The sequence below is a fragment of the Carcharhinus amblyrhynchos genome, chromosome 19 (genome assembly GCF_965287045.1).
Source record: "Carcharhinus amblyrhynchos chromosome 19, sCarAmb.v2.hapA, whole genome shotgun sequence".
Lineage (NCBI taxonomy): Eukaryota > Metazoa > Chordata > Chondrichthyes > Carcharhiniformes > Carcharhinidae > Carcharhinus > Carcharhinus amblyrhynchos.
In genome coordinates, this window is record NC_137342.1 from 19391750 (window position 1) to 19416142 (window position 24393).

The following is a 24393-nucleotide window of genomic DNA, read 5'->3' on the forward strand; positions in this document are numbered from 1 at the left end:
CACAGGACTTCTTATTCCTTGGCATGGTGGTCTTAGATATGCGAGCTGGTGTGTTGGGAGGCGAGCAGCCAGTGGATTATCAGTAAGGCTTTTGTATAGCAGCAGGCTGGGGTTGGTGTAGACCTTCTCCAGAAGCAATCTCCCTCCTTATTTGAGGAGGTGGGATGTTGCTCAAGATTGGGAGCCAGGAATTGAGTTAATTGGAGGGTACCATCTGATGCACAGTATTCTTGCTATGCAGCTGAATTCCTGCAGGTTTGAGCATCTGCACCCTAGAAAAGCCAGCAAGTTTGCTGAGGAGGGGGTTTCACATTTTGATCTACCCTGCTATCTTGCTTAGAAGTTTTTTGAATGTTAGTATTTGGTCAAGGGTAACATCCAGATAAACATGATGTTTGTGATTTGGTCTGTGAGATGTTGAGTATCTTCTTGGCAGAGGCATGATGGTGATGGAATAAATTTGAGATTGTTTTGTTGCTGCTGGGCTTGAAGACTCCATATCTTACCGTAGTTGGCCAGCTTTGCAACCTTGCTTAGTATTGCCTCCAGTTTAGAAAATGTCCAAGCCTGAGAGCCACAGTAGATGTTGTCATGATGTTTGGAGGAGAATTACATGTATGCTAAATCACTCTCCAGATTCAATGGTATTATCGTCACCGAATCGCTATCAATATCCTGGATTTACCATTGACTGGAAACTTAACTCTAACCTGCTCTGATAGCCAGAGTTTAGATTGCCAGCGCTCCAAGATTGGTATTAATCCCCAGGATCCCGCTGTCTGCAATACTGGAGAAAAATAATCAGGGCATTAAAAATGTTTTTTGACATTTTCTTTGAGCCTTTCTCTTTACCGGACATAAAAATATTGGAAGTGGAGGGGAAGAGGACAATAGTCAAACATCATACAATTAGATAATATGTCTTTTTTGCATAAGAACACAGTGCAGCACAAGAATAAAGGTGTTGGTTGACTAATAGCTGGAAAATGGGGGCAAAACTTCCAGGAATACATTTAAACACATACCCTATCAGGAATATGGGTGTGCTACAGTGAATGACTCCCCAAAACTTTCCATCACTTGCAGTGCACAAGTGGGGAGTAAGAATGTCATTTAGGGAACGAAATCTGCTGTCCTTACACATCTGGCCTACACGTTGACTCTCAACTGCCCTTATGGGCGAAAAAAAGCTGTCCAGACAAGGATACCTATGTCCCACACATGAATAAGGGAAGCCTTGCCTGGATAAGTGCAGAGACGGATTGGACTGGGGTTGAAGAGGGCAGGAAGTGAATGAATGAGAGCCCAAGGAAGGGAATGGATTGTTTGCGTCACTGGGAAGCCTCCCGCTCCGATTGGTTGCTATGCGGGTGATGTCAGTGGCCCGGGCGAGCCTATGGGAGGGCGGTTTGTTGCGATGTGAAGCTGTTTGCGGGAGAGCCGGCTGATCGCGGGGGGCCCAAGCATGAAGTTCGGCATCACCTTGGTTCGCCAGTGAGTGGAGCGCCGGGTTAGGGAGGCTCGGGCCGGCGGCCGCTGTCTGAAACACCGCCTCACCCCGTGCTGCTGGGCCGAAGGGCTCTCTGCTCACACCACTGGGGATTGCCATCTATCCGCAGCCCTGGGTGGCGCAGCAACCTGAGTTACTCATCCTTCTTGCTCGCTGGGCAGCTGCCGGTTTGACTGTTGTTGGGACGTTTCATAACCATGGTGCCCCTCTGCTGGGTTAATGCTAACTGGCAGCTTAAAGTCCCATTAGCCTCATAAACTTGTGAAGAGTGTAGAGAAATTGACTGGAATTGCATTCGTAGCCCTTGTGGAGAAGAAATTAGATATAGTTCTAATGGGGATAAAGAGATCAAGGAATATGGGGGCAAGGTGGGCGGGGCGGGGCGGGGGGGGGGGTGGTAATTAGGATATTGAATTTGATGATCAGTCATCATCATAGTGAATGGTGAAGGTGGCTGTAAGGGATGAATAGCCTACTCCTGCTTCTAGTCTCAATGTTTCACAATGTGCACCCACCAGGCCTAAGATTGAAAAACAGAAAATGCTGGGTAATCTCAACAGATCTGACAGCATCTGTGGAAAGAGAATACAGCCAATGTTTCGAACCTGAATTGAAATGTTGGCTCTGTTTTCTCACCACAGATGCTGTCAGACCTGCTGAGATTTCCCAGCGTTTTCTGATTTTGTTTCAGATTCCAGCATCTGCATTTTTTTTTGCTTTTATTTAAAGTTTGTCCCTTGGCCTGAGACTTCAGCCCTTCCTCTGTCCACAGATGCTGCCTGATCGCTAGAGAATTTCCAGCGCTTTCTGTTTTCATGTTAAAACGTTAACTGTGTTTCTCTCTCCACATATGCTGCCAGACCTGCTGAGCTTATCCAACATTTTATGTTTTATTTCAGATTTTCCAGCATCTGCAGTATTTTGCTTTTGTTTTCTCTAAGATTGGACATTCCTAATTTATCTGGTTAAAGCAAACCTTTCAAACTTTACCCAAAGTCATAGGGGTATTAATAATTCAACGTTCGTCTTGTGCAACTTGAGGTGGAGGGTGTTAGTTGTTAGGAAAAAAAAGTCAAAGGACTTGCGGCACTCGTGCAAGCTGTTGCTGTTTGAGAGTTATCTCAAATTAGTAGCACAGCATTACTCTGTCCCATAGCCCTGCAGTTTTTTTTCTTTCCCATATGTATGCATCTATAACCACCCATTCTCTTTTACAAGTTCCTTTTGAATCTACTTCAATTGCCTTCAAGCAATGGATTTGGGAAATCAATGCGACTAAAATTTTTAAATTGTTTTTTCTGCATAACCAAATGAGGGTCTTTACTTTTAATGAAAACCTAAAACTAGTTAATTTTTCAGTTATCTTTTTCACCTATCAGGTTGTATATTGAAAGCTGGCATAAGGTACATGAGGGGAGAGTACAGTGCAGAATTTGGCATGATGTAATCAAATCCCCATGATTAAATTTTATTTCCAAAATCAGTTTTTAAGTCCTAATGTAATTCTTTATATGGCATTTAGTTTTTGTCTTATCTCAGTGGATTCTATCTGGATGTTCACTTCTCTGGTCTGCACTTAAAACTGATTTGCCCCAAATGTCATATTCCTGTTTGAGCATGGGTATGTGGCCTACTCCAGTGTGCTTTGTGGCAGTAGCAGGGTTTCAGGTAGTGAGGTTTCTTTGCTGATATTTTTCCAGATTTCAGAGCACTGCTGATAATGCACATATGCTTATTTGAACTCCAAATAGGTCTAACTGGTGCCACACAAAAATAGAGAAAAGAAATTAATGTCAATGTGAATACATGTGATGTCAACTGAATGTTGTCTAAAGAAATATTACGTATGCCGAGAGTTGCTTTGAATCTTGCATACCGTGACAGGCCAACATTTGAGATCTGTTCCAGTGAGATAAGCTGGATGGATGGCTCCTGGGGAATCTATGTATTCTCTTTGACCTTGGCTGATGAGACTCATTGCCATAACAACCAATAAGGTCCAGCAACAAAACAATGAGATCTATGCCAAACCTGGGTTCATAACTAAGCAGTGTTTTGAAGCAATGATTCTGTTGCCTGGGTGATTTAGTGACTTTTAGTACACATGACAGAAATTGTCCAAGCTAGTGATGATGTGCTGTATGCTCTATAATATTGCAATCAATGGAGGCATCAGCATGCAGGCGACTGATGAGCAGAACAAAGAAAGACTCAAGGATGTGGATGAGACATTCTTGCATGGCAGCCAGTAGTGTCAACAGATCATTTCAACATTCTTCAGCTGAGCTGCAGCATTGTCATTGAAAAATGGTGGGCCATCGTGGCTGTTCCTTCCACTTGTCCTTACGCTGCTGATGCTGTCCTGCAGCTTATAAGAAAGGTACAGTCACTTGCTGGAATCGGTGGTTGCCAGCTATTTGCCAGTAATTTGGGTTAGTGACTTGGGGAGATGGAGAATAAGGAATCCAGCTCTTTAAGGTACAGTGTATTTAATGTGAAGGGACATTCTGCATTCACTATCTATGGTCTACTCTGCTATTAATGGCAATACTTGTACCATTGGTAAGCTATAGATACATGGCATAATACACATACTGTTGATGTAGAAAGGGAGGCTTTCAACATGTTGAATGCCAAGCAAAATGTATCATCCTCTTAATGGACTCCAGTTCTGCGGAATTACTACTTCTGGAATTTCCATTTCATTGTGTAGCAAGCCCAACAAAATCAAGCATGCTTCTTTCCTGATATTTTTTAAAAGAATTGACCACACCTGTCTTCACACTTGAATTGTGTACCTGCAGCAAGCAGAATAACGAGACACTGTAATATGATAGTTTTTACGTAGATTCATTAACTTGAAAACTGCTTGGTTTAATTATCCTCCAATTGCACAATGGTTCCTTTTTTGTTTCTTATGATTGTGTAAATGTGACATAGGAATGGAAAGTTTGTCTTCATGTTAATCATTGCATTGCCTTACCTTGGATGGAGCAGGTATTCAGTTATTCTAAGCAGCAGTTAGAGAATCACACAACGGTTACTGCAGAGGAGACCATTTGGCCAATTGTGTCCCCACTGGCTGTCTGAAGGAACAATTCCCACTTTTTTCCTGTAGCCCTGCACATTCTTCCTTTTCAGATAATCCAAATCCCTCTTGAATCTCAGTTTTAGGCTTGTGATAGGCTTCAAAACATTGTTATGCTGAGTGTTCTGATGGTGGCTTTCTGGAGCACTTAGATATTTTCTTCTTGCTTATTTCCAAAGATGCTTTACCGTGAAACCTATCTGAATTCACCCTGTAATCTGAAATGTGTATAACAAATTGTTTTGGGGCTATGATCCTTCAGTTCTTGTGCACAGCAGTGGCACTGCATTCAGGCAGTTGTGTTCATTTCTGTATAGAATTAATCGTTGTGTGATTGATCTGTAGAGATTTATGAATCTGGTATTGTGAAGTGGGAGGTGGTAGTGTAGTGGTAATGCCATTGGGCCAGTAATTCAGAGGCCCAGGCTAATATCCTGCTTCAAATTACACCATCTGCCATGGTGCTATTTGAATTCAATTAATAATCCCTGGTGTACATGAATTAGTAGTTAGTAATGATGACCATGTTACTGAAAAAAACCTTTCTGGTTCATTAAAGTCCTTTAGGAAATGAAATCTGCCATCTTTACTTGGTCTGGCCTACATGTGATTCCAAGTGGTTGATTCTTAACTGCCCTCTGAAATGGCGAGCAAGCCACTCAGTTTCCTGTTACCTAGCTATGGGCAACAAATGCTGGCCCGGCCAGTGATGCCCATAGAAAGAAAGGGGGAAAAGGTATGAAACTGTGATTCTCACTATTTATTGGTTTAACATTGTTTTTCTTTAAACTTTTTTTTTAGTGGTGAAACAAGATACAATAAAGCAAAAGTTCTTCAAGGTAAGTATTATTCAAAAATAATGTAATGTTTTATCTCAAGCATAGATTTCTAATTATGATTAGCTGTGCAAAAAGAAATAATAAGCAAGTATTCTGTGGAGACTCTACTTTTGAAATATCATCTCCCCTTCATTCATTTGTGGCTTCCCCTGTCTTAAGGAACATTCTTGGAAAGGTGAGTTGCTTGCAGGACTTGGCTAACTGCCATCAAGAAAAGAATGCTAGGATGTGTGCAAAGATGTAGTGAAGTGGCTAAATCTCTTAGCTTGATCCTCTTGATTTGTTTTTACTTCTTGCTGGTTCTTTCAGATTAGCTGTGCTTCATGATATAATCGACCATTAACCAGTCTATGCAGCATTGTTCTACTACTATATCATTCATTCTGTACTTAAAAGTGATCTTTACACAAGCTGCTTATTATTATACACTATCGTCTAACAAGTAAAAGTAAAAGAAGATTTATTATTTGTTTGTAATTTGACTAAATTACTCATAAAACTTTAATGTATGAAGGTGACACCTAGGATAACATCCTGTAGCCTAGGAAGATTTTCAGGCCTCAAACCCGATCACGATCAAACCCTACCTGCATGATCTTCCCTGAGGTACATAATTAACAACCTACCTCCTCATCTGCCTTCCAGTTAGGGACAGCTGATGGTCTCCACAGTCAGGAGGGCAGTTTCAGCTCCTGCAGTTGTGGGTGATTGGCAGCCCCACCAGGCGAGGTGGGTGCCACTGATGGAGATGGGAAATGGCAAGGATGCCTCACAATGGAAGCCCCATCTGAATGCTTCTGGAAATTTTAAAATTATGTTTGGCAATGGGATGCAGCTGTAGCCCCTTTATCTCCATGGCTTTGGGATGGAATGAGACATCAATGGCTCTCCCCTTTCTCCCCCCAACCCCTACTCTGCCCAATTCCCTGGCCTGCTGCTGGGATGCTTAATCTCAGGGGGGGCCCCAACTGCCATCAGAAAGGTGCTGATAGTGTCAGTAATAATCCCACTGGTGAACACTTCATTGCTACAAATTGTTTACTTGCTGCTATTGGTTTGACCCCTCCTCTGGCAAAATAACTTGGGCATGATGTGGCAATGCCAGCATTGGACTGGGGTAAGCACAGTAAGAAGTCTCAGAACACCAGGTTAAAGTCCAACAAGTTTATTTAGTACACAAGCTTTCAGAGCACTGTCCCTTCATCAGATGAGGGGCCGTGCTACCAAATAAACCTGTTGGACTTTAACCTGGTGTTGTGAAAATAACTTAGAAGCAGGGACACATAGGGAAGCCACAGGTTTCAGAAGATTCTACTTTTAATCAGGAGAATGTCTTATGTAGTTTGGCTGAAAGATCTTGGCACTGAGAAGTAAGTAGACTTTAAACTACAAGGTTAAATACAATATAGTCCATGTGTAGATTAAACCTTTTCCAACTCAGTTGTAACAGTGCCACTGTGTAACATCAAAAGAAAATCACATAGTCCTCAGCAACTGAAACCTCTTTCTAACACAGGCCTTCATAATGATCTTGAGGGATTGTCAACTTAGGTGTATAGCAAAACTTAGAACTGTGTTGTGCACCCCCATTTACTTAGAAACAAGATTTCCCAAACTCCGGTTATATTGGATTTTTACAGGAGAATGTTAGCCAACTTGTCATATCTATACATTGTGGCAAATGTATACCAATCATTACACACATAGAAGGAAGCGTGTTCTGCAAACTTAGCCATCCTTTTACTTTGTTCTTCTGTGTAATTTTCAACACTTCTACAATTATGTCTCTTAAAGAACATTAAACACACAAAAAAATTGCTTTCGTATCTTTTTATTCCTTTTCAGGGCAAGGAGTGGATGAACCGCTGTCCGAGTTTGGCTTCAAGCAGGCGAAGGCTGCGGGTCAGGCTCTCAGGGAAATCAAGTTCTCTCATGTGTTCTCAAGTGACCTACAGCGTGCTAAACAGGTGCTTTTTACCTTCATTCTGTTGATTTTCTTCAAGTGATTTAATTTCAAGAAGTTAGTGGTTTTGTGACTAGCTTTTTTTGTATCTAAGTTGGACTAAAATGCAACATGCTGGTAACTGTTCCAGGAAAATAAGAGTTATTGAATGTTGAAATAATAAAGATGAAAGTGCTGTAAAAGCAAAGTAGCTGTTCAGATCCCTAAATGAAGGAAGGCTCATGATCTCCTCCATGACTAGTGCAAGGAGACAGGTCCCAAATCCACTCCAGTCCCAACAGGGATTGAACCAGCGCTGTTAGCATCAATCTGATATACTCTGGTCATCCAGCCAACTGAGACATGTGAAAATAGACATGGGACTTTTTTCAGAATATGAGATTGTGAACCTGCCATGTTTCAAATAGCGATGTTAAAGTCTCCAATTGCTGGGAAGATGAAGCATCTTTTTCCTGTTTAGCAATCTTTTAGAACAAAGAACAAAAACAGTCTGGGAAACAGGCCCTTTGGCCCAACGAGCCTGCGCTGCCATTTTAACATTACCAGTCCCCCCTCCACCCATGACCCTTATCTATGCTTATGGCATTCCACATTGAGGGAAAACTAATTTAGGGACAATTTATTACCTCCAATCAGCCTAATAGTACATCTTTGGGGTGTGGGAGGAAACCGGAGCACCTGGAGAAAACCCACGCAAGCACGGGGAGAATGCGCAAACTCCCACAGACCCTGGCCCAAATCCATGTGTCTGCACAGCAAACAGTGGTAGTCACTGAGCTGTCGTGTTGCCCAGCATCTGGTCCAGTTTAAGCGTACACTAACGACATGAAGTACTAGGCTATTGAACCTCCAAGAGCAGCCCTTGTACGACCCATTGCGTGTATGCCCCTTGTTGGACAACAAGGCAGACTGACTTAAAACCTGTGAATTAAAAGAGAAAAACATTAGTATCATTCCACATCCTTATACATTACCAGGGACAACCCAAGGCTACTGAACCTTATTTAAAACAATCTCCTATATTCCTTCATCTCCATCCCACTCATGTGCCTGTCTAAGTAACTCTTAAACAACTCCAGTGTGCCTGCCTCCACCACCTTGCTTGGCAGAGCATTCCATACCCCCAGTACCCTCTGTGTGAAAAACCTCCCTCTAACATCCATGTTATACCTCCTTATATTAGGTGTTAATTCTAAAACTTTTGAAAATTATTAAACGTTGATTATTTTTTGCTACTGATGCTTGTTATTTGTTAACGAGCATAGTTGGAAGTTTGACATGAGTTTGATGGTGCTGTGGGTCTACACGCTATCCTTTCCCATTTGGTACCTAATTCTGAAAGTGACTCAGAAAATACTTCTCTAAATATTCATTATATAATTTTGACCACTTTAAAAAATATGGTTCAGATACAATTTGTGACAAAGTAACAAAAAATATAGAATAAGAGCACTCCTGATGTATATCAGCTTTTCTTGCAAAACTGAACTTGCCATCAAAAGATCTCTATTCTTATTTTAATGTATCCCATTAGAGAAGTTTTGCATTTCCAGTAAAACAATAATTTTGTTGGACAAACCAATGATTAAGAACTCTTTTGTAACCTTTGTGACTCTACTACAAATTGGTTTTACTTGCTGCGAATTCACTGCGTCGTTCCTCTGTTTCAGACTGCATCTGCTATTATATTAGAGAATAGTTGTGGACATAAACTTGAAATAGTCTCTGACACAAGGCTTCGAGAAAGAGTAAGTATCAAACGTAAAAAATATGTCTAAAATAATACATTATGAAATAAACTGGCACTCTGAATAGGTTGACAAGTGATTTCAAGAACAACATGGCACATGCATTTTCACGAAGTATATAATCTGTTGTAAAATATTGCATTTAAGCTAAAGTTGTTTATGTAGCTCACGAATCAGTTCACCAGGAAATGAAATAGTTCTGTGACAGAAAAAAACTGCCTTGTAGCAGGGCATACTCCAGTGACCCAAACTTCCAGCTCATGGTTTTGCTTTCCATACCATTGCAGTTTTCTTTTCTGTAACCTCCTAATAGTTTTCCTGTGCATGTAATGCACAAGAAAGTGAACGGTCTATTGAATTATGATGTTTCATATCTGCTAAGTATTAGTAGATATGAAACATAGCATTATGCAAGCCATAAATCAGCTTATGGCATAAAAACAGTAGCTGAACCGTAGGAAATAGGAGTAGGAGTAAGCCATTCAGCCTATTGAGCCTTCTCCGTCATTCAGCGTGATCATCGCTGATTCTGTACTTCAACGCCATACTCCCACTCCCTCCCCATACCTCATGATGCCTTTAGTGTCTAAAAATCTATTTCTTTCTTAAATGCATTCAGTGACTTGCCCTTCACAGCCTTATGGTAGAGAATTCCCCATCTCAGTCTTAAATGGCCTACCCCATTATCCTGAACAGTGACCGTCTTGTTCTAGACTGTACAGCCAGGGGAAACATCATCCTTGCAACCAGTCTAACTATCCCTCTGAGAATTTTATATGTTTCAATTAGGTCCACTCTCCTTCTACTAAACTCCAGTGAATACAGGCCTTGCTCATTCAACTGTTCCTCATACAACAATAATGCCATCACAGGAATCAGTCTGGTGAACCTTTGCTGTGCACGCTCTGTGGCTTGAATAAGGAGACCAAAACCCCTCAATTCTGCAGGTTTGGAAATATCCAGCAGCCCAGGTAATATTGGTGTAGCGAGAAACAGACTTATTGTGTCAGATTAATGAACTTTCATCAGAATTGGAAGAAGCTGGAGATTTGGGCTCGGAGGAGAGAAGAAGAACAACGAACTGTGATGGGGTGGAAGGCAGGAGTGATTAAATAACCTGTTTGATGATGCAGGCTGAAAGGGAAAGATAATGGGACAAGTAAAGAAATATCTTAAGTCTGGAGGAGCTGTAAGTGACAGCACCAGAACTACTACTAGGACCTCCTGTCAAAAAATGGGAGCATTGCTTGTAGTCTGAAGCTATTACAATCTCTGGTTGTATAGCACCTGATCAAAAGATGACGTGTTGTTCCTTGAACCTCCTATGAATTTTATTGTAATGGTATACAAAACAAAAGGCAGAATGGGAGTGGGACAAAATTATAATGGTGTGGGGGTTGGGCTCCAGACGGCACAGTGGTTAGCACTGCTGCCTCACAGCGCCAGGGACCCGAGTTTGATTCCCTGTCACTCTGTGTGGAGTTTTCATGTTCTCCCTTTGTCTACTTGGGTTACCTCCGGGTGCTCCGGTTCCCTCCTACAGTCCAGAGGTGTGCTGGTTAGGTGTATTGGCCATGCTAAATTCTCCCTCAGTGTACCCGAACAAGTGCCAGAGTGTGGCAACTAGAGGATTTTCACGGTAACTTCTTTGCAGTGTAAATGTAAGCAAACTTGTGACATAGATGAATAATCTTAAATGTCGGTTTCTATTTGAAGTTACTTGTGCAGCTCACAGACTGTACTTTCATAACATCTTATTTTGAAGAGGTGACATCTCAAATTATTTGTGACTCCTCAGATACAGAAGCAGTCCATGTTCAAATGCAACAAGGTCTTGACAATATCCAAGCTTGGGCTGATAAGTGGCAAGTAACATTTGCTCCACACAAATACCAGACAATGACCATCATCGATAATCCCCATGACATTCAATAGTGTAACTGTCACTCAATTCCCCACTGTCAACATCCTTGGGGTTACCATTGACCAGAAATTCAACTGGATTCACCCATAAAGTGGGTATGCCGGTGTTGGACTGGCGTAAACACAGTAAAAAGTCTGACAACACCAGGTTTTAGTCCAACCGATTTATTTGATAATACTCACAAGCTTTCGAGGTTTCCCTTTTCGTCAGGTGAATGGAGAGTTCTGGCCTCAGACAGAGCATATAAAGCACAGACAGTTTAGAGATTACTGATTAGAATGCGAATCCTTACACCTAACCTGTTCAAGACCTGAAGTGGCTGACAATGTGAGTGGAAGGGGCACTGATCACAGGTTACAGAGATGTGTATTGTCTCCAGACAGTACAGTCAGTGAGGTTTTGCAAACCCAGGCAAGTCATGGGGGTTACAGATAGTGCGACATGAACCCAAGATCCATGTTGAGACCGTCCTCATGTGTGCAGAACTTGGCTATCAGTCTCTGTTCAGTGCCCGTGGTCACGGGCATTCAGCCTCTGACCTTCGGGTAAGCGTTCTCTAAGGCGGCCTTCACGACACACGACGGCGCAGAGTTGCTGAACAGAGACTGATAGCCAAGTTCCGCACACATGAGGACGGTCTCAACAGGGATCTTGGGTTCATGTCGCACTGTCTGTAACCCCCATGACTTGCCTGGGTTTGCAAAACCTCACTTACTGTACTGTCTGGAGACAATACACATCTCTGTAACCTGTGATCAGTGCTCCTTCCACTCACATTGTCAGCCACTTCAGGTCTTGAACAGCAGGTTAGGTGTAAGGATTCACATTCTAATCAGTAATCTCTAAACTGTCTGTGCTTTATATGCTCTGTCTGAGGCCAGAACTCTCCATTCACCTGACGAAGAGGGAAACCTCGAAAGCTTGTGAGTATTATCAAATAAATCGGTTGGACTAAAACCTGGTGTCAGACTTTTTACTGTGTTCACCCATAAACACAGTGGTTACAAGAGCAGGTCAGAGACTAAGAATACTGCGGAGAGTAATTCACCTCCTGACTCCCCAATGCTTATCCATCATCTACAAGGCACAAGTCAGGAGTGTGATGGAATACTCCCCACTTGCCTGGATGGGTGCAGCTCCAACAACACTCGAGAAACTTGACTGCATCCAGGACAAAGCAGCCAGTTTGATCAGCACCACGTCTACAAACATCCACTTCTTCCATCTTCCATCACTGAGGCTCAGTCGCAGCATTGTGTACTATATACAAGATGCGCTGCAGCAATTCACCAAAGATCCTTAGACAGCACCTTCCAAACCCACAACCACTTCCATTCAGAAGTATCTGCTGCCCTTGTTCATGGAAACACCACCACTTGCAACGTCCTCTCCAAGCCACTTGCCGTCTGGAAATGTGTCATGGTTCCTTTGCAGTCACTGGGTCAAAATCCTGGAATTCCCTCCCTAATGGCATTGCAGGTCAACCCACAGAACATGGACTGCAGCGACTCAAGAAGGCAGCTCACCACCACACCACCACCTCAGGGGCAACTAGGGATGATCAATAAATGCTGACCAGCCAACGACGCCCCTGTCCAACAAAAGAATTTTTAAAAATTGTCATGTATAAGCCTTTGAACATGTGCCTTACAAAAAGCTCCTTTAGAAATACCATTATTATAGGTAGATTTAGGATGTAGTGTAGAGGAGATGCTTTGGGGAGTCTAAACACAGACTTGGATGACTGCTTTGTGGAACACTCCAGGCCATCCACAAGCATGACTCTGACCTTCCTGTCACTCGCCATTTCAATTCACCAGCTTGTCCTCATGCCTGCCCTTGGCCTGCTGTAGTTTTCCACAGATACCCTACGCAAACTGGAGGAGCAGCACCTCACCTTCCTATTTACAGTTTTCTGGTCTTAACATTGAGTTCAACAACTTCAGACCATGAACTCTCCTCCATTTCGATCTATTATTTCTTCTTTTTTATTGTCCCAACCCCCTCCTGCCACAGGGCCATCTCGGATCCTTATTTTAACAGGTTAGTTGACTATCTTTTGTTTACAGTTCATAATTTGCGGAGGGGAAATTTTAATTTGAATAAGGTGAATCAAAGCGTCTTTATTCTACATTTCTTGTCACTTGGTGAACTATGAGGCAGGGTGTAATATCTGTACAGGTTTGCTTTTGAGCTGCAGGGTTAAACAATTGTTATGAACCAGGATTATTGTCTCCTGCCTTTGACGTTGCGCGCCTCTGACTCAATCCAAATACTGCTGAAACTCGCTCACGTTCTTTTATTACTAGACTCGACTATTTTAATGCTTTCCTGGCTGTTTCTCTCTCCACCCTCTAAACTTCAGCTCAGAGAAAACAAGCAACTGCTTTGGAATACATACCAACATGTTCACCCACCATCCTCTGTGCTCACTAACCCATGTGGGCTTTCAGCAGAGTAACAGCTTGAATTTAAAATTCTCATCTTTGTTTACAAATACTTCCACAGCCTTGTCCCTCCCTATTTGTGTAACTTTGTCCAGCTCTAAATAACCCTCCCAAAATTCTGCATTCCTCTAATTCTAGCCCCTTGTGTATTCCAATTTCCATTGCACCATTATCTGTCACCATATCTTTAGCTATCTAAGCCCCAAGCTCTGGAATTTTCTCTCTAAATCTTTCCACATCCTCTTTCCTCCTTTGGGATCCTTAAAGCTTAGCTGTTTGACCCAGATTTTGGTCACCTGGCTTCCTATTTCGTTGGGTGGCTCTGTGTCAGTTTTGGTCCTGATAAGCTGCCTGTGAAGTGCCTTGGGAATTTTTCTACACTGAAGGCATTATATAAATGTAATTTGCTGTTCTTAAGCCATGACATCGTATTTGATGACGGAGACAAACACGTGGTTGGTAATTTATCTTGGATGATGTTAAGTTCTTGTTTGACATTGACTCAGTTAACATTGTTTTTCTTTATGAATAAAGTAATGTCAGCTAATCTGTTCACTCAGTTTCATTTTAACATTGTCTGTCACAGACTTCCTGTTCTGTGACCTGTCTGCTCACTTCTACTCTTGCTGACCCCCAGCCTCTTGCTTCCTGGCCTTGCTGACTAAACCCCCACCACCCCTGCCAAGCACACCACCACCTTTGCCACCCAGCCTTTGTTCTTGCATGGATATTCAGGGTCTCTTCATCAGTGGCTCCTCATTCCTGCTCTGGCTCTGCTCCTGACCTCCATTGAGTGGCAGATGTTGGTTGGTGCAGGTAGTTAGGACTTTAACTACTAAGCATATGGACCAACTCGATGGAGCCTGGTCAATGTAAGAGTACTGAGGTGAATCCTATAATTTTTAAAAATAGTTTGTATATTGTATTTTTATATTTAGCGATGTGTTTTATTTTGCAAGTTATTTCAGCTAGGAATGCACAGTGCTGTACATATTTTTAAAAACCTGTATATTATTTTCCAGGGTGACAAATTCCAACTTTAGCATTAGTTGTTTCATTTAAAGTTGCAACTTTCAGGAACACAGCCAGAACTTTAAAGGAGGAGTTATTGCAATGAAAATCATAGCTTTTAAATAATTGTTACTATAGAGTAAGTAAAATTCTGGAACGTTTTGTGTTTTTTTTCAATATGAATTTACCTACAGCAATAATCCTGAGCTGTGAAGTACAGTTTTCGGTAAATATAACTTGGTGTTTGATCTCTACTGCACTGAATTTATGCTTGCAGATATTAATTACCTGAACAAAGGAGAGCTTTACTTTTGCTACAAATAAAAACAAAATCTAAAGTCTAAGACCAGTTTAAAATTCGAGGGAGTTTTTTATTTGAATCTAATCCACGTTAAAGTATATTATACAGGTGAGAAGAGGCAGATGATGCATAATTGTATGGTGCAATCTGTTGTATTATAAAGTTTGAAAGCTTCCAAGAATTTTTCGTCAATGGAAATGTGATTTCCGTGTTGATCAAAGTAGGAGGACATAAACACGTAATGACCATTTAGATTTGCAGTTTTCAGATGAGAAACTGCACAAACCTTGTTCCTCATATGGCACTTTGCAAATAAAGTTAATTTAATTTGTATAAATTCTGTGTTTGGTGAACATGACTATTATCTGTTTGTTATTGGCACGACTGCCTCAATACCACAGATAGGAGGCTGCAGAATAATTGTTTTAACACTTAGATTAATTTATAATTTATAGAAGAACTAAAGTAATTATCTATATTATAGTAAAATAAGCTTTTCAGTCATAGCACAACATTTTGTATGGACTACATGGAGTGTTCTTTCTGTGCAAAGAATGGGCTTTTCAATGGGATTACAGGAACTTGCAGGTTCTGGTAGAGTACTCAGGTTTAATCACTTCTAGCCAGTCACCATGGTACTGCACAAAGGCACAAGCATCAAGTGTAATCTGCAGTTAAACCGGGGCAAGGTTGGGGAGTGGTGGGAGATAATTGAGTTGGGATATATAGATATAATTTAGTCCCTGTTTTAAGGTAATATCCTCTGTCTTTTTAGTATCATGTGGAAAGCTTATTGCAGTTCGGGAAGCAGTTAAGTAGGGCGGAATTCTCCTCCAAAAAATTCTAAGTGTCGAATTTGCCTGAAGACTGGAGAAATTCATGCTAGCTTTTTAGGCAGGAATTGAGGGAAGAATCTCCCAGACTCTGTGCGCTGCAGGGGCCACCAGCATGAATATTATTAAAAACTAGGGGGCGGGTCCTATCCAGCTGGAAAGGTTGAAATCAGCACGCAGAGCGGGCTACTGCTCATGCATCAATCTGTCTTTGCTGAGATTAGCGCATGCGCAGTGGTCCCACACTGACGACCCTCCAGTTGCTGGCTAGCTCGATCTTTGTCTAGCCCCATGACCCCTACGATGCTGGATTCCCCCGCGTTCCCACTCCCCCGCCATCTCCGTTAGTGGGAAACTACTGTAAACACCACTGGAGTGAACCACTCTGGTGGGGGGGATGCTAACAGCCTCGGAGACTTCAGCCCCAGGCCAGCTAATCACATTTAAATTATATGCAAATAACCATTTAAATGATCTTTGTGCTTCCCTGCCAGTTTCCAGCATGGATCTCATGCCGCTGGAAATCCGGCACTGGAAGACACTAGCAAGGTATGAATGCGTGCGTGAACCCCGTAAATCAGCCAATGTGAGAAACTCCCGGCCTGTTGCACTAACAAATTAGCGCAGTGAGATGAGAGAATCACAGCCATAGTGTTGATTCCTGCTTAGGAGTTTATCTGCAGTACACCCTGAACGAAGGAGGCGCAAAGCTGAAGCATCATAGTGTCACGAGAATCATTGAATGGAAAGAGCACAGAAGAAGTCCATTTGTGTCTGTGCTGGCTCTCTGCAAGAGCAATTTGGCTAGCCCCATTTTCTCCTATCTTTCCACTGCAATCCTGTAATTTTTTTTCTCTTCCACTAATTATCTAACTTCCATCCAAAAACCATAGTTGAATTTGCTTCCAAAACACTCTTGGGCAAAGCATTCCAGATCCTAAATCCATGCAACGTGAAAATGATTTTCCCCATATTGCCTTTGATTCTTGTACCATTTGGCCTCCACCTGAAATCCGCAGCATCATGATGCCAGTCTTCTGTCAATTTGATTCACCCTATGTAATATCAAGCAATGGCTGAAGGCGCTGGATGCAGCAGAGAATGTGGGCTTTGGCAACAACCAGCAATTGTACTGAAGACTTGTGCTCCAGATCTCACCACACCCCTGATCAAGTTGATCCAGTACAGCTGCAACACTGTGTTAAACTGGTCAGTGTAGGTAGCTGCCTTGATATGTCCTGTCCACAAAAAGCAGGCTAAGTCAATTCTGGCCAATTATTACCCCATCAGTCTAGTCTCGATCATCAGCAAACAGATGGAAGGTGCTGTTGACTGTGTTATCTAGTGGCACTTAGCAATGATCTGCTCATTGAGGCTGAGTTTGGGTTCTGCCAGGGCATTCAGCTCCTGATTTCATTACAGTCTTGATACAAACATAGGAACATAGATGATAGGAGCAGGAGGAGGCCATTTGGATCTTCGAGCCTACTGCACCATCCATCACAACCTTGGCTGATTGTCCAACTCAGTAGTCTAATCCTGTTTGCACCCCATAACCTTTGATCCCATTTGCCCCAAGTGCTATATCTAGCTGCCTCTTGAATACATTCAGTGTTTTTGCATCAACTACTTCCTGTGGTAATGAATTCCACTGGCTCACCAATCTTTGGGTGAAGAAATGTCTCCGTGTCTCCGTCTTAAATGGCCTACCCCGAATTCTGAGACTGTGACGCCTGATTCTGGACTCCCCCACAATCAGGAACATCCTCCCTGCATCTACCCTGGCTAGACCTGTTAGAATTTTATAAGTCTCTATGAGATTCCCCCTTCATTCATCTGAACTCCAGCGAAAACAATCCTAACCTAGTCAAACTCTCCTCATACATCAGTCCTGCCATCCCCAGAATCAGCTTGGTAAATCTTTGCTGCACTCCCTTGAGAGCAAGAACATCCTTCCTCATAAAAGGATGAACAAAATAGATGAATGTAAGGGAGAGAGATGAGAGTGGCTCTCTTTGACAACAGAGTCTTTGACTTTGCTTAAGGGAACTCTAGCACAACTGAATTCAGTGGGAATTGGGAGGGGAAAATCCTCCATTGATCAGGTCATACTTAGTACAAAGGGAGATGGTTGTGGTTGATGGAGGCCAATTATTTCAGTCGCAGGACATTGCTGTAAGAGTTCCTTGCATTCAGCTGCTTTATTGATGAACTTCCCTCCGTCATAAGGTCAGAAGTGGGGATACTTACTTGTTGACGACTGGAAAGTGTCCAGTAGCATTAGCAACTCCTCAGGTACTGAAGCAATCTGTATCTATATGCAGCAAGCCCTAGACAACATTCAGGTTTGTGCTGGCAAGTGCAAATAACATTTGTGCCACGCAAGTATCAGTCAATGACGGTCACCAAGAAGAGAGAATTTAACCATCTGCCCTTGGCATTCAATGGAATTGTAATTGCTGAATTCCCACCATCAACATCCTGAGACTTGCCATTAATCAGAAACCTAACTGGAATAGCCATTTAAATGCTGTGACTACAAAAGCAGGTCAGAAGCTGGGAATTCTGCGGCGAGTAACTCGCCCCTTGCGTTCCTAAAGTCTGTCCACAAACTACAAGGCACAAGTCAGGAGGGTGATGGAACACCCTCCACTTGCTCAAGAAGCTTGTTACCATCCAGGACAAAACAGTCTGCTTTGAGCACCCCATATACACTAACTTAAACATTCATTCCAGCCTCCACCAATGTGCAGTGGCAGCAGCGTGTACCATTTACAAGATGTCCTGCAGCAACTTGCCAAGCTTCCTTTGACAGCACTTTGCAAATTTTGATCTCTACCATCCTGAAAGACCAGAGCCACAGGCACATGGGAACACCACCAACCACAAGTTTCCCTCCAAGTCACACATCACCCTGGCTTGGAACCATATCCCACTCCTTCATTTTTACCAGGCCAGTATCCTGGAACTGTGGATATATTTGCACCATATGGATTCCAGTATCTAAAGAAAGCAGCTGACACATCCTTCTCAATGGCAATTACAGCTGGGCAATAAATTCTGCTCTTGTTTCTATTTTTAGACTAACTGAGTTAACAAATAAATTTAGGACTTGAACAAGTAAAGACTTGCCATCTACTCATCAATCAACTGCATCCCTTGGCCTGACACTATTTTATCTTATCAGGAGTTAACTTAAATGTTATCCTCATCTGTCATTAAGTATATAGTTTCAGATTTAATTTATTAAAAGATTCAGAACCCTTGTGTGTTGCTCTCTCTTTTTATTTCATTCCAACGTTATCCCGAGGTGTGATTAGTTGTACACTAATTATATAAATGATCGAATTGTCTTTAGTTTTCTGCCAAATTATTTTGTAGTTGAATTTTATTTGAAATAAAAATTGAACACTATATAAATTAATGTTACTGATTCATTTTTATTTGAAATAAAAATTAAAAGCTTGCCAGTGTATTTATCCCACATAACTCTTTGTTCTGTGATACTACTCTGTGATATGTCCACAGCTCTCTCCCACTGTGCTTTAAAGTTCTCTCCTGCTGTGCTTTGCTGGTCTGCAGCTGTTGGTGATTTCTGCGCTGTTTTTAGGGGCACTGCTTTCACAGTGCTTTGTTTCTCAAGTGGAAGGATGTGATTATAGGGTGTTAGTTTCGATAGGCTGTTCACACATTACTTGTGGACAAATATTATAATGGGAAAAGCTTAACTAAAGAAGTGAAGCAGTCACATACTTAGAAAAAGTGAACGTGGTAAGTTCTTTGCTTGTTATTTGTCCTATTGCTTTGAAAGCAGTTGTTCAATGTGATTATGCAGAAGTCTGTAATTGCTGATACAATAAGTGCATTATAAGTTTTTTGTTTCCAAATAACAACAACATTCTTACAACTTTAATCCTATTTTTGTTCCTAGAAATATGGCCTCGCTGAAGGAAAGCCCTTGAGTGAATTAAGGGCACTGGCAAAAGCTGCAGGGCAAAAGTGTCCTTATTTTACTCCACCAGGAGCAGAGACTGTGGATGATGTAAGTCATTTATTGATGGATGTGGCTGATCACGTGCTTAAAACACACAAACTGCCTAACTCTCTCAGATTTAGATTGGGACTTGGATTCCATTCATATCTTAGCGTTGCACGGATGGAAAATCCTCCCCAATGTCTTTGTCTTAGACACTTTGGTTGGAATTTTCTGGTCCCACCCAGAGCAGGGCCAGAAATTCCCACCCCAAGTCACGTTTTCCATCGTGCCCCTGACAATTCCCACAATGAGCAGGATGGGAAAATCCTGACCTTTGTCTCAGTTGTTGTTATACTCAGCCTTGGTTGGCTCAGTGTTACTCTTGCCTTGGATTCAAGTTCCACTTGAGATTAAGCACGTAATCTAGCTTTCAGTGTTGACCTGTTGAAGGTGTTGCTTTACGGTTGAGATTAAGCTGGGGATCCATGTGATTGCATGTGTTAATGTAAAAGATCCTATGGTACTAATCCAAGAAGAACAGCAAGTTCACAATTTCCTGGCCAACGTTCATTCCTCAACCAATATCACAAATGCAGGTTATTTGGTCATTACCTCATTGTTGTTTGTAGTTCTTGCATTATGCAAATTGAATACACTTTGAAAAATCATTGGATCCCTACAGTGCAGAAGGAGGCAATTAGGCCCATTGAGCCTGCACAAACAGCAATCCCACCTTATCCCGTAACCCACATATTTACCCCTCTAATCCCTCTAACCTACGCATCCAGGTATACTAAGGGGCAATTTAGCATGACCAATGCACCTAACCCACAGGAAATATTTCTCACATGTTTTGCATCTGTGACAGTTTGAGTGACAATGTGCTGTATGTTTTACAGGTTCAAGTTCGAGCAAAGGATTTTTTCAATTATTTATGTCACCTTCTGACACAAGCAGGAAAAGACAACAGTGCGCCAGATCAGGTTGATGCAGTTGCTGAGCATTCAGGAGACTTGCACGGTCCACAAGAAAGTCTCAGCAGTGTGAACTCCAACGCCTGTGCCATAAACAGTAGCAATTCGGACAAGGGCAGAGATCTGACAGCTAATATACTCATAGTCAGTCACGGTGGATTTATGCTACAGTGGATTAGGCATTTTGTAGAGGATTTGAAATGTCCTTTACCGCCATCCTTTGACCAGTCCAAAGCTTTTTCTGTTAGTCCAAATGCAGGAATAAGCAGGTTTGTTGTTACTTTAGATCTGGTAGCAAGCTCATCTCCTCGGATAGTCTGTGATTATCTATATAAGTGTAGTCACCTTGATGACATAGGTGTTGAACAGGATGTATTGTCAGTTTGAACCCATAGTGATAAATTATTCTTCATCAGGCACGTTAGCTGTAAGACTATTTATTTGCCAGTATACAGATTTGATTTCTAACATCAGTCTGTGATTAAAACCTGTGATTATGAGCTTCAGAACAAAAGTAAAGTACTGAAGATGCTGGAAATCTAAAATAAAAACAGAAAATGCTGGAAATACTCAGCAGGTCAGGCAGCGTCTGGAGGGAGAAACAGTTAATGTTTCAGATTGATTTTTTTTTTAACCAGAACTACAAAAGATAGATGTTGCAGATTTTAAACAAGTGCAGGGGAAGAAAAGAAGGTTCAGCAAAGAACACAATGGAAGGTCTGTGGCAAGGTAGGAGAGATTAAATGAGACTGCAGAAGGCTCTGGTCAGACTCCATTTGGAATGTTGTGAGTAGTTTTGGGCCCCATATTTAAGGAAGGATGTGCTGGCCTTGGGAAAGGCCCCGAGGAGGTTCACAAGAATGATCTCTGGAATGAAGAGCTTGTTGTATGAGGAACAGTTGAGGAACCTGGGTCTGTATTCGTTGGAGTTTAAAAGGTTGAGGGGAAATCTTATTGAAACTTACAGGATACTGCAAGGCCTGGATAGAGTGGACGTGGAGAGTGGACTGGATAGAGTGGACGAGATATTTCCACAGTAAGAAAAACTGGAACCAGAGGGCACAACCTCAGGCTAAAAGGATGATCCTTTAAAACAGATGAGAAGGAATTTCTTCAGCCAGTGAATCTGTGGAACTCTTTGCCGCAAAAGGCTGTGGAGGCCAAGACGTTGAGTGTCTTTAAGAAAGAGATAGATAGGTTCTTGATTAATAAGGGGATCAGGAGTTATGGAGGAAAAGGCAGGAGAAGGGGGATGAGAAAAATATCAGTCATGATTGAATGGCGGAGCAGACTTGATGAGCTGAGTGACCTAATTCTGCTCCATGTCTTATGGTTCAAATGTCAAAAGTGTTGATTGCACAAGAGAAAAGGAGATGGTATGGGCCAGGTAAAGAAACAAAAGATGGATCTAGGGGTGGCAATGCTGAGAGAAGCAGAATCATCAACAGCTGCCAAGTGGGAAAACATAACTAGCATTTTTAACTCTTGTACTGACAAAAGATCATCAACCTAAAACGTTAACTGTTTCCCTTTCTCCATGAATGCTGCCTGACCTGCTTAGTATTTCCAATGCTCTCATTTTTAATCTCCTTTTTCAAATTTCACCATGGTATATTGAAATAATGTAGAGAAACTTTTATTTATTGTAGGAAACAGCCTTTTAATATTTCCGTCCATGTGGCATAGAGCAAAAGATCATCCATCTCTTTAATGGGTGTGAATGGTGCTTTAGTTTCCTTACTGAGAGAAGGCATTCTATAATTTATTACTTGAATCTGTGGTTACTGATTGACCCTGTGATAAATTCCTCACAACAGGAGTTACTTGGTGCAAACATATTCTAACTATTGTGCAGCATTTAAAAACTAGTAGGGTATAATGAGACTTGTGACCAGTGACATTGCAAAGCGTATTATTAAAAGATTTTAAGTACTTTGAAAACAGTTGTCACCACTGCTTGAAAACCTAAAGGTGCAGCTGCATGGAAGTGTGCAACTTTTGCATGCTGCTGTAAAGAAAAAAACAATTGTTATACCTGTAAATTTGATTGAACTGAGATAAATTTTTAAAAATTCACTGGACAATTGTGTGCTGCAGTATAGATGAGAATAAAATCCCATGCTGTAACTTGATTGTTTTTCTTTAACGTTTTACTGAGTAAGTTATGCTTCTAACAGTTAACCTGGTGCAGTGCTTCTGCAGCTCACAGAGCTGGGACCTGTGTCCTCCTAGAGAAGTGAGCTAATGCTGTCGGTGAGGACTTAAATTAATTTGGCAAGGCGGGGTGTCGGGATAGATCATTAACAAGAAGAAGCCAAGTGCACCAGAAGAACAGAGAGAGCTCAATTGCGTTAGGATAAGGAGTTCAGCAATAGTAGGGGTCAAACCGGTCAAATGTTAGGGAGCAGAAGATGGGTTTGGAATATGTGTGTAAATGCATGTGGTTGGTAAGTAAGGACTTTTTTTGGAAAGACAGTGCAGACTCAAAGGGCCAAATGGCCTCCTCATGCACTGTAGAGGTCCTGTGAATCCCCAACTTGATGTGGTGGAAAGGTTTGCAAGGTCTGATGCTCTCTTTGTTCTAGATCATCACATACTTCAGCACTGGTTTTATCAAACCAGTCATGATGATGACGATACTGGAATCCAATTTTCTGGGCTCAGGAGTTTAGTGCAACTGAGATCTTCAAAGCTTCCAAATTTCTCCTCAGACCAAGACTCCATCCACAGATTTGTGTAGAAAAAGAACTCCCCAAACCACTCCCCCACATCCCTTTTCTTGAACAATCTTCAAGAAGGGAGATGAATCATGCTGTGGAAACCATTGTGGGATTCCCCTTTTCTGCATAACAGGGAAAATCCTGTTAAATTGCCCTCTCACTGTGGCTGAGGAACTCCTCTCAAAGATTCAGAGTGGCTTTAGGCCTTCCAGCGAACCCTCTGATATGGTCCCTGTTGCCAGACAAATCCAAGAAAAATGCCAGAAGAACAGTGCCAGGAACTCATCCACTGAATCAAAGCATTTGCCTGTTAATCGTGAAGCTCTGTAGATTGGGAATCCAAATGTTTGAAGCACAGCAAACTTCCCAATCCTGCAATTGATTCACCATTATACAATTGCAACTAGCTTGAGTGGAAGATTGAAAAGAGATGCTTTCAAAATATGGACTAGGGTCAAGCAAGGCAATTTGAAAGCTCACGTACTATTTATAATCTACCTGACCGTGGCTACTCACCTCATCAAAGATCAATTGCCCTCTGGTGTCAGTATTGAATGCTGTTTAGATGGAAAACTCTTTAATCTCAGTTACCTCCATACCAAAAGTAAACCGACCATCTTAGACATGCATGATCTACAGTTTGCAGGATGACTTCAGTGCTCACTCTGCACTAGATTTGTATGCCACTCAATTTCTGCAATCCTGCATGGAATATTCTGATCCTCTTTAAGTGTTGCTGCAATAAAATCTCCAATATCAACCCACATCAAGTTAGCCAAATATTCCATCTCCCTTTTAGTTGAAAGACAGACTCTGAACACTTCCCATACCAGGGTAGCTGCAAGTCAGAAAATCCTGGTGTACAGATTAATCATCACCACACTCCCTGTACTTCTGTGACTGTGTATCAGTGATGCGTAGGAGTGCTGGAGAAATTCCATCAGTCATGCCTCTGGAATATCCTCTGGATTCAATGGGAGGACAGTTGAGCAAACACTAATCAGCTCAAAAAACAAAATTGTAAAATCATCTTTGATGAACAGGAGACTGTTTTCTCAG

General features: G+C 41.9%; 1 protein-coding gene across 1 annotated transcript; it reads left to right on the forward strand.

Moving 5' to 3' along the window:
- Positions 1-1404: 1404 nt before the first annotated feature.
- On the forward strand, positions 1405-22741 carry tigara (TP53 induced glycolysis regulatory phosphatase a). Its single transcript, XM_080207348.1, has 6 exons — positions 1405-1494; positions 5400-5437; positions 7283-7404; positions 9071-9148; positions 19596-19706; positions 20540-22741. Exons 1-6 carry the CDS (start codon positions 1466-1468, stop codon positions 20999-21001), a joined length of 840 nt encoding a protein of 279 aa, XP_080063474.1. The 5' UTR covers positions 1405-1465; the 3' UTR covers positions 21002-22741.
- Positions 22742-24393: the final 1652 nt, after the last annotated feature.

Coding starts and splice junctions, on each gene's coding strand:
- tigara (XM_080207348.1), top strand. CDS start 1,466: ATGAAGTTCGGCATCACCTTGGTTCGCCA. Junction 7,405..9,070: donor ACCTACAGCGTGCTAAACAG/GTGCTTTTTACC, acceptor CCTCTGTTTCAG/ACTGCATCTGCTATTATATT. Junction 9,149..19,595: donor ACACAAGGCTTCGAGAAAGA/GTAAGTATCAAA, acceptor TTTTGTTCCTAG/AAATATGGCCTCGCTGAAGG.